The sequence below is a fragment of the Clupea harengus genome, chromosome 18 (genome assembly GCF_900700415.2).
Source record: "Clupea harengus chromosome 18, Ch_v2.0.2, whole genome shotgun sequence".
NCBI classification, from domain to species: Eukaryota; Metazoa; Chordata; class Actinopteri; order Clupeiformes; family Clupeidae; genus Clupea; species Clupea harengus.
The window spans coordinates 1,614,957-1,625,639 of NC_045169.1; the positions used below are offsets into that span (position 1 = coordinate 1,614,957).

The 10,683-nt window shown below is 42.0% G+C and overlaps 1 protein-coding gene and 3 non-coding genes across 4 annotated transcripts; all 4 read right to left on the bottom strand.

Moving 5' to 3' along the window:
- Positions 1–1,497: 1,497 nt before the first annotated feature.
- eif4a1a (eukaryotic translation initiation factor 4A1A) lies at positions 1,498–8,454 on the bottom strand. The gene is made up of 11 exons (XM_012822172.3): positions 8,393–8,454; positions 7,001–7,049; positions 6,732–6,864; positions 6,284–6,423; positions 5,631–5,799; positions 5,029–5,138; positions 4,271–4,414; positions 3,745–3,882; positions 3,375–3,464; positions 2,949–3,028; positions 1,498–2,828 (listed from the first exon to the last, which is right to left on the bottom strand). The coding sequence occupies exons 1-11, from the start codon at positions 8,407–8,409 to the stop codon at positions 2,684–2,686; spliced, it is 1,215 nt and encodes a 404-aa protein (XP_012677626.1). The 5' UTR covers positions 8,410–8,454; the 3' UTR covers positions 1,498–2,683.
- On the bottom strand, positions 3,537–3,674 carry LOC116224788. Its single transcript, XR_004165736.1, has one exon. It is a non-coding gene; the product is annotated as a small nucleolar RNA SNORA48 (small nucleolar RNA).
- Positions 4,031–4,170, bottom strand: LOC116224792. The gene has a single exon (XR_004165740.1). It is a non-coding gene; the product is annotated as a small nucleolar RNA SNORD10 (small nucleolar RNA).
- On the bottom strand, positions 5,343–5,481 carry LOC116224793. Its single transcript, XR_004165741.1, has one exon. It is a non-coding gene; the product is annotated as a small nucleolar RNA SNORD10 (small nucleolar RNA).
- Positions 8,455–10,683: the final 2,229 nt, after the last annotated feature.

The window sequence follows — 10,683 nt, forward strand, 5'->3', positions numbered from 1 at the left end:
TATATCAGATGAACTTAAAGAAAGTTTACCAATGGTTTCCTGCGATTTTTAGAACAGAACGTTTAAATTAAAAGTCAAATTCAATCCACAAATGTCTGTTCAACTCCTTATCACCAAAACACATACTTTTGGAAACTCATAGCAACACTGAATTTGCCTAAATACCATGCGTATCAATGTATACAGATACAAGGTGAGAAACAAATATGGAAAAGTAAAAAAGCTCTGAAATTATTTCATGACACCAAAAAAGCAAAAGCTATAAGACTTTAATGATGCTTAAGGTTCCAGAAGACAGTTGGGAGCCTCATGTACAAACAGCCCATAATATAGCAGCAAGCCTTCATGGAAGAAAGAGCACAATTTCAGACGTGGGAGTCAGAGCACTTGATCAGAGCTACTAAAAAAGCATTGCATTACTGTCAAAAGTGCAAATGCAGACTATCAGAACACTTAACAAAATAAGGCTTTTTTCTTGGGGACCTCGTCACAATCCTCTCTTGACCAAAAAGCACATAAAAGTAGACCTGAGTACACCAGACTGAATTAGTATAAACCTGTGGAGTTCTAGGAAACTGAAGCAGAGTAATGAGGAAGAGAAGTCAAAGTTTGACCTGTATCACAATGGCATGTCTGGCTTAATAAAGGTTATAGCAGTTCTGTCAAGTTGTACTCACAACAACAGCATGTCTTGAAGGTTTAAATGGATAATTTTGATGGTATCTATAAATGTTCTAATAGATTGCCTGCTGTGTCTGTTTCAGTGGGGTCTGTTAAATGGATGACCAACAAAAACAGAAGGACTGAGATAGACTAAAAATGTAGGGATGGAATCGAGTCTTGAGCTAAAAGAAAGATACTGAAATTTTAGCTTCCAAAAGTGTGAGTATACAACATGCTAGCATTAGGCAGCATGGGCTGATTGTTTTTGACAGAATATTATTCCGTTGGTAAACTGGTGCATAAATATATTCAGGAACTTAACTAGTATGCTTGAATGTCCTGTCCTCTAGTGGGCGTAAGTTTTCATGGCCGCAAGTCTCTTGACATTGTGTGATGCAGTTGGTGCAAGTGCTAAAAACAGTACGGCAAAATCCCCAACACATAACGTGCAGTGATTATTGTTCATTCTTGAAGGTGACCTGATTTGGAACAACTTCTGTGGGCTCCCACCTTAACTGATGAGTATTTCCTCTATGTAATGGCACTGCTGGACAACTCCACCAACGTCAGTGGTTATTTGTATCCAGCCACACCTTCCGTAGTGAAACCGGTTTTATAAACGAAAACCTCACCTGAGCCTCCAACGCGCTTGCTCACTAGTGATCGAGAAACTCCCTCACCATGTAAAAACAAACTTATCACACAGGTGGGTTGGGCTGAGGGGCAGTTGTATGAAAGCAATTAGAAACAAGGAAGTTTCAGCTTCTGTCGCCACCTTGTGGCTAAATTGAGTAATGACCAAAATCTAGCAATTGAAAACAGCAAAAGCTAAGATTTACGTGGTTAAAAAGAATACCTTTTATTGAAGACCATTAAAATAAATACTATACAGAACCCAATGTAGAAAAACTTTTAACACATGGCTTCTGTCTCAAAAAGGTTAACAAGTCATCACATTTTAATAAATTCATTTAAAAAATAGTGACCATGTAAACCCCATATCCTTTAGTGCCCCCAGAGACCCACCGTTAAGAGACAAGAATTTTCAAACCATGAAAGAAAAATGTAATGTTATAATCTCTAATATACTGTCATTTTAATTTTGGTCCTTACATCAAAAACCCCTCCAACATATTTTGGTGAGGTAGGTTACAGAAGTGACACTCCCTAGTACATAAGCAACTCAATACAGACCAGTCATGCGCTCAGAATCTGTAGGCCATGACAAAATCAATCCCACTGGCTTCACTGTAATGCCATCAGCAACCTGCAACTATGGGTACGGGTGGTAGGGGCTATACAACACAAAGTAAACAATATATGGACAGTAGAAAATTTGCCCACAAGATTTCTCATGATTACTTGTTCAATACATTTATTGAAAGTGCTCACCCCATCCTCCATCAAGAGAGGCAAATATGACATACTTAACTTTAATCTGCTATGTGGAATACCGGACTGTTACTTTGGTCAAGGATATCTCAGCATCTTGACACAAAATAAGCAGTCCGTTTAACTACTCTGACTGAGAAACAATCACCTCAAACACTCATCTTTTAACTACCTTCGGGAATTTATTCCTCAATAGTTAGTACAGCATCACCCACCTCAAAATCTACATGTAATGAGTGCACAGAGGACCACCCTTCCAAATATCATTAAAATACAAACACCTTTAAAATATGAATGTTACAAGTAGTCAGATCCACATGGAATTAAAAGACAGCACGTCAGCATTTGAACACCATCATGTTGGAGGACAGGTGGGGATATGTTTGAGTGGCAAGTGAGTCATTTCAGTCCGAGATCATTTAAATCTTCTGAAATACTGTGGAGATGAGAGAGTATGCTACAAGTTGAACCCGCCCCCATAGAAAATGGGAGATGTGTCCAGCCATTCATGAGCAAAAACAAAAAATATATATGAGGGGGGTGGGGGGGGATGGTGGGCAAAACTTCAAACATGGGGATCATCTGGGGGGAAAACAGTAAAGGAAAGCGAGGGGGTTTGGGGCTGGGTCTAGATCAAGTCGGCCACATTCATGGGCATCTCCTCCACAGTGGTGTTGTAGAAGGTCTCAATGTCTCGCAAAGCACGCTTGTCATCCTCAGTCACCATGTTGATGGCTACACCCTTCCTGCCGAAACGACCACCTCGGCCAATCCTAAAATGGACAAGAGGAAATTAATGCGTTAAGTAAATAGGACCAAAAACAAACAAATAAATAATAAAAAAAATCACAGCCCACTAACAATCTTTAAAGGGATAAGCCGGTTGGACGCACCTGTGGATGTAGTTCTCCCTGTTGGTGGGAAGGTCATAATTGATGACCAGAGAGACCTGCTGCACATCGATACCTCTGGCCTATGATGGGTAGAACAGAACAATGCTTCATTAGCTTTACACCAACCTAGGCCACAATGGAACCTGCACCTACTGAAATGAATCTACACAATCAGGGTTAGATTCTATTTATGCCTGTTGATAATGTCAGCTGCTATTAAGTTGTGATTGGGGACGTTACAGCCCAGTCACTGTGGAGAGCAGATGGGATTCTCTGCCAAAGAACATCGTTCCCATGACAGCACTTCACACGCTGGAGGGAGAGGGATCTTGGCCACACTTGGTATTTAAAACACCACTTTCAACTAGGCATGGCAAATGTATTTAGCATGAAAGTGTGAGTTAGTATGCAGGTGGTGTCACTTACCAGCAGGTCAGTAGTGATGAGAACTCGACTGGAACCAGAACGGAACTCCTTCATGATTATATCCCTCTCCTTTTGCTCCATGTCACCATGCTGAAAATGACAAACGTCAACAATTAAACCCAATGAAGACAACCAAAACTGGTTAAATTAGTGCAAGATAGATCTTGTGCCCATAGCATGAACCAGACTACTGCTCACTACACAGAGGTGCCTGGGATGAACATGGCTCACTTCCTCTGCCCCTAACTGATATAGGACTCAGTCACTAACAGACATGGCCTTGCCCAGTAGATAGGGGTTGGTGACTCTTCAATGCACAATACATCATTCTAGTCGACATGCACTTCCAAAATAGCTTTATTCAACTCACCAAAGCAGAGACGGTGAAGTCCCTTCCATGCATCTTCTCAGTAAGCCAGTCCACCTTTCGGCGTGTGTTCACAAAGATGACGGCCTGAGTAATAGTCAGGGTCTCGTACAGATCGCAGAGGGTGTCAAGCTTCCATTCCTGAAGACAAAGATACATACTGATCAACACAAAAAAAGGATGGCTGATACATTTAAAAATGCCACTTTTAACAAGCTATTACCATTTTACCAAATGAGCAGGTTATGTCTAAACATGTTCCTATTGGCTGTAGCCAGGAGGGGGTGCTGTTTTCAGTTTTAGACAAATCTGATCATGCGCTTAAGAGTACTGCAGCGCCATGCAGACCAGTAAGCAAAACGCTGACTGGAGACAGAACGCTGCAGAGAACACTTAATTCAGTTGACACGCATGTTATCATCATTAAACAGACCGCACCTGGCTACTAGCCATATTCTAGTGTAAATACACCAAATAAGACCGAAAATAACCACATATTAGCCATCTGTTCACCACCAATGGAACTCACCTCCTTCTCCACATTGATGTAGAACTGCCTGATACCCTCCAAAGTCAGCTCTTCTTTCTTGACTAGAATACGGACTGGCTCACGCATGAACTTGCTGGTGACCTCCAGCACCTCCTGGGGCATGGTGGCAGACAGCAGGATCACCTGGAAGAGGGAGGGAGAGGCATGGGTTTGATTACAGCCTGAACACTGAAAGTCAAGTGTTCCTCAATTATCTAAACAGGGCTCATCAAAATCATTAACAAATGTCCAGGATCTTAACCGATGCCAGTGAAGGAGTTACAATATACTAACCGTGACTAACAATAATACACTTAATGAGGCTATGTTTTCTGCACTTAAAATCATACATCTGTGTCCATAGCATGAACCAGTCTTCAACTCACTATATAGAGAGGACTGGGATGAACATGGGCATCGTTCACTATTCCCCCAACAGATATAGGACATGTGACACAAACAGACACTGCCTTGCCCAGATGGAGGGGGAGGGCTTTTCAAATAAACTACTGACTTTACGTACTCAGTTACACAAAGTGTGTATGGGTAAGATGGACAACTCAGAATAAAATCAAAGAAAATGTTTAGGATCTCAAACGATGCCAGTGAAGGAGTTACAATATACTAACCATGACTAACAGTAACACACTTAAGGAGGCTGGTGTTCTCACACCTTAAGAGGACTTTAACATGTATGTGTTACCAACTCTTGTGACTGAACCATGTGGAGTAAGCATGTTACGAGTTCAGCAGCTTACCTGGGTGTCAGAGGGCAGCTTCTGGAAGATCTCATAGATCTGGTCCTTGAACCCTCGACTCAACATCTCATCGGCTTCATCCAGAGCAAACTGCTTGATGTACTTGGCCGCTGGAAATAGACGAGCAAAATTATGAATGAAGGCATCGAACCATAGTTCTGATGTCAGTCATTACACATCCAAAATAGTTGGAAGTCATTAAAGGGCACAAAGCTATGTTAAAGCAGCACCCAGAGAGAGGACAACACACACAATCTAAATTGACAGGTTATGGCTAAACATGTTCTTATTGGCTGTAGCCAGGAGGGGGTGCCGTTTTCAGCCTTATACATCTCTGATCATGCGCTTAGAGTACTGCAGCGCCATGTGCACCAGTAAGCAAAACGCCGACTGGAGACAGAACGCTGCAGAGAACACTAAGTTCAGTTGACACGCATGTTATCATCATTAAACAGACCGCACCTGGCTACTAGCCATATTCTAGTGTATATACACACCAAATAAGACCGAAAAAGAACCGCATTAAAAAAAACAATGACACCGCACAGATATAAAGACGAGATAAAGGCCACCACATTTTGAGGACAGTAGAGGCTACTTACAGAGGTATCTGCGGTTGAGCATGTCGAATACACGACCAGGAGTTCCTACAACAATGTGAGGAACGTCTGCCTGAAGCTTCTGAACATCATTGCGCACGTTAGTGCCTCCAATACAGGCATGGCAGGAGGCCCCCATGTAGTCTCCAAGAGCCAGGATCACCTTTTGAATCTGGAACACACACAAAGAGTGTTAAGGAAATTCAATAGTTTATACATCAAGTATTCCAGATTGAATCTTTCAAAACATTAAACTAGAGCTTTTGAGTATGTCCATGGCCAGAATTAAATTGATGGGCCAACTCAGAAAGCCCATTCAAATTGCAGGTCTATATTGTTTCCATAGCATGAACCAATCATAAGCTCACTGCACAGAGATGACTGGGATGAACAAGGATTTCACTCTCCCCCTAACAGATATAGGAATCAGTGCCACTCAAGACACCGCCCTGCCCAGTTGATAGGGGTATGGAACTACACACGTTGAGGTGCACTTCAACCACCAACAAACTCCATCGGTCTGAACATGCAAAGGCAACATGGTGTACACACAATCAATCAAGCTTTGCACCATATCGCTTTTACCATCCAGTCCTCGTGGAAGAGGCCAGAAGAGCACCCCAGACTCTCGAACTCAAGGGCAAAGCAGTCCCCACCTGCTGTGCCAGCTCACGGGTGGGAGCCAGCACCATGGCCTGGGTAGCCTTCAGCTCGATGTCGATCTGCTGCAGGATGGAAATGGCAAAGGTGGCCGTCTTGCCTGTGCCTGACTGGGCTTGTGCAATGACATCATATCCTGCAATGACAGAAATATTGAAAATTGAAACAACCATTTCTAGGTTTGGTCTGCACTGTTAAAGTTATCATACATCTGTGTCCATAGCATGAACCAGTCTTCAACTCACTATATAGAGAGGACTGGGATGAACATGGGCATCGTTCACTATTCCCCCAACAGATATAGGACATGTGACACAAACAGACACTGCCTTGCCCAGATGGAGGGGGAGGGCTTTTCAAATAAACTACTGACTTTACATACTCAGTTACACAAAGTTTGTATGGGTAAGATGGACAACTCAGAATAAAATCAAAGAAACTCACCCTTGATGCAAGGGAGGATGGCCCTCTGCTGAATGGCAGAGGGTTTCTCAAAACCATAGGCATAGATTCCCCTGAGAAGAGTCTCGTGCAAGTTCATGTCATCAAAGCTGTCCACCACTTCCTTCCAGTTGCTCTGTAAAAGGAACAAGACAGTTCAGTTACACTCACCTTCACTTGAGCAAGTCCCAATATCTTTAAATGAAGACCAATATAGGAATAGAGTACATGTTGCAACCATCATAAGTAACCATTTACAATCTTAAAATTACCTCAATGACACCATCTGGCTCCATGCCTTCAGGTCCATTGTCTCTAGATCTGAAACGAAAGAAATTAACACATTATACATGGTACTAAGGCCTTTCTTTGCACTGCCATTTATATTACCAATGAGGTCCCTAGTGGTTACAATATAAAATGCTAATCAAACAGATATATCAATACTTAACGACGATTTACATAGGAAACTAGCGACAATGTGAATAAACCGAGGGATGCAAGATGGAGGGCCACATTTTGACTACGACACGTCGAATAGGGGCGGGCATTTTTCTGCTAAAAAGAGCGAGCGCCCGCAAGGCGGGCCGCCATTTTTGATTCCGACAGTCATGGCAGCTAAAGCATTCTATCGTTAGATAATCAACTGGATAGCATTGTCGTTAGCCATTTATTTATGAGCAAGTCGTAAATATGAATACCAGTGACCTATAAAATGCATATTAACAAATGTCTCAAATGGAACAAGTTCTAGTAAGCCGGTGTGGTCGCACAACGCAACACCAGGCCTAACCTCAGCCAGAAAAAACGTTAAATTTAGGGGACGTTTAGAATTCCAGTAAATACACAGCCGTGTGAATTTAGATAGCCAACATGTCAGTGATATAAACGTCTTCACACATCCCCCGACTACTTAAACTAAAATGTATACTCTAAGCTGCTAGATTGCGATTGCTAGCTACCCCAATAACCACTGGGCAAATGAGGGCCCATTGTCTCGCCGGGTCTGGCAACCATGTGCTCCCCGTTCTGCTAGCTAGCTAATGTTAGCTAGGCTTGCTAATAAGATTCGCAGATCGACATCTAACGTTACCTTAACGACTTTTGATAACATTCCACAACGAGACAGAAGGTTTGACAAAGCAGCAATTTCATAGAACAACAAATTTTAAATATACACGAATCGTTTGCCAACGCACAGAGGGGCAAAACTGTCATATGACGGCAGCCATGCTAACTAGTTAGCATGGCACGAAGAGCTCACGAGGTTGGGCAAACCACCGTGCGTCACACGTCTCTTTCTACCCTATCCATTTGCAAATAAACCATCCTCTCCTCGATATTACACATAATACATAATTGCTGTGTAAAGCAAGCATTTCGTAGAATGGATGGCATAATCTGTTCAACGAAGTAACAATTCCCAGCAAGTTAACAAACCAATCGAGGCGAGGCCTAACGTTGCACTGAAATAAGACTACCGTTAGCTAACGTTGCTGGCTAGGCAACTTAACATATCGGAAGAAAAAATAAAAATACTATTTTAAAGCCAATTCTACTGCAACAAAATGCACCATCTTTACGGAGATGTCGAATAATTACGATAACGACCATAACAGAAACTGAGGCGAGAAACGCAAAAAGCCGGTAGAAGCAGCACTCACCTATCTTCTGCCGACATTATCACAAAGAATGGTAGTGCAGCGGAAACGTGCTATATAGTTAAACGTAAGGCACGCAGCAGATCTCTGATTGCAGCACTATCCAATCAATCAGTTTCGTCATATAGCCATCGTGAGCTCTCATAGGTCCAATTGTACGTCATCTAAAAACTAAGCAACGCCCTCATGATGTGAAGTGTGACTCATCTAAGGTTGGGCGGGATTGCGCAAATTTTACGGACTCTGCTTTGGAATGAAGCGATTCAGTAGATCTTTATATGTGAAGGGAAAGTAATTGAGTTCCTCCCGATGGTAGCGTTCCTAACGGTGGGCAAAATTAATGGGATTTTCCATAGAGGCGTTTTTAGATTTTTTTTTTTTAATAACTATATCACTTTCTTTATAGTGATATAGTTACAGTATTTAGCAGAGGCCTTTGTCCAAGGCGACTCACAAAACATTCACTAATAACAAATGAAAACAATCAATTAATACTTCTACCACTACTACAATATACTACAACGAATAATAAAACTAATAATAATATAAGGAGAAGAGGATCAGGAGGAAGCAGATTAATACAGGTATTCAGAGGTTAAACATATTAGCACACATGCGGCATATGTAGACTACATCATGCACATCTGATTACATGAAACATGGGATACAGTATATACATGGCATATACAGAATTAATAATGGATCAAAACATTCAAAATACTGGTTGTAGAACAGAGATGTCCTTTTAAGGTTACTATTATGAGGATAAGCAAAGAAATGAAGCCGAAAACTATGTCAATGATGGCATTTGTTTCAATTACAGGTAAATAGGCTGGTATTCAGTTTTGCAGTCATGTTTAATAAGCAGAGTAGAATTTGTGCATAATAGTTTGGTGGGAATGGGCAGCTGTAAGCAGAGGGTTGGAAAATCGGGTAGATCGAGTGGAAAGACTGCGCCAGCACCCCTCAGTAGAGATAGTCTCTAGTAGGAGGGGAAACATGAGACAAAGTGAGTGGAAAGAGCTACAGTCCAGCTAAGTCTGCACACCCCTTTCACCTTCTCCACGTTTTATTAAGTTATACAGACATATTCTACAATAGATTGAGTTAATTTTTTGTCTCCAAATTCTACAGAAAATAGCCCCTAATGACAAAGTGAAAACAGGTTTTTAGACATTTGTGCTAATTTATTAAAAACAAAATATAAAATATCATATGTAGACAAGTGTGCACACCTTTTGATACGACACCCAAAAGTGAGCTGAGGTGCATTTTGTCTCCACTGATACTGCTTGAGATGTTTCTACAACTTAATTGGAGTCCACCTGTGATTAATTAAATTGCCAACACCTGCCTATAGTTGACAATGTATGTCAAAGCAAACTCAAAGCCATGGGTTCAAAGGAATTTACAGACCTCAGAAACAGGATTGTGTCAATTATAGCTCTGGAGAAGGGTACGGAAAAATCTCTGCAGCTTTACAGGTCCCAAAGTGGCCACCATCATTCATAAATGGAAGAAATTTAGAACCACCAAGAGTTTTCCTAGACCTGGCCGCCCGGCCAAACTGAGCAATCGGGGAAGACGGGCCCTGGCCAGGGAGGTGAGCAGGAACCCGAGGGTCACTCTGACAGAGCTCCAGCATATCCTTGTGGAGATGGGAGAACCTTTCAGAAGATCAACCATCCAGGCAGCACTCCACCATCAGGCCCTTATGGTAGAGTGGCCAGACAAAAGCCCCTCCTTAGTAAAAGGTACATCACAGCCTGCTTGGAGTTTGCCAAAAGGCACCTATAGGACTCTCAAACATGACAATGACCCAAAGCACACAGCCAAGAGAACAAAGGAGTGGCTTGGGAGAAAGTCTGTGCGTGTCCTTGAGTGGCCCAGCCTGAGCCTAGACCTGGATCCAATTGAACATCTGTGGAAAGAGCTGAAAATGGCTGTGTACAGACAAAAAAAATGTATAAGTCTAATGTAATATAACGTGGAGAATGTGAAGGTGTGAAAGAGTGTGCAGACTTTCTGGCTTGACTAGGTAGCCTTTTATGATATATATATGTAGGTGTGTGTGTGTTTTATGTAATTATAGGTTATTGTGATGAGGAACAATGTCACAGCCATCAGCATTTGCAGGTAAAGGTCCTACTATGTGGGAGAGAATAGAAACAGGTTACAAACCGAATATCAGAAAATCATACACACAAAAATGCTTCTTTAGCCCGCACCTGCACCCCACACAAAGTCTCCATATACACTTACTCGCACACACACACACACACACACAAAACCGA

What these genes read in the sequence shown, in the direction of transcription:
- eif4a1a (XM_012822172.3), bottom strand. An exon ending in CATCCTCCCTTGCATCAAGG is followed by an intron (nt 6,424 to 6,731) that starts GTGAGTTTCTTT and finishes CTGTCATTGCAG; the next exon opens with GATATGATGTCATTGCACAA. An exon ending in AGCTGCCCTCTGACACCCAG is followed by an intron (nt 4,415 to 5,028) that starts GTAAGCTGCTGA and finishes TCCCTCTTCCAG; the next exon opens with GTGATCCTGCTGTCTGCCAC.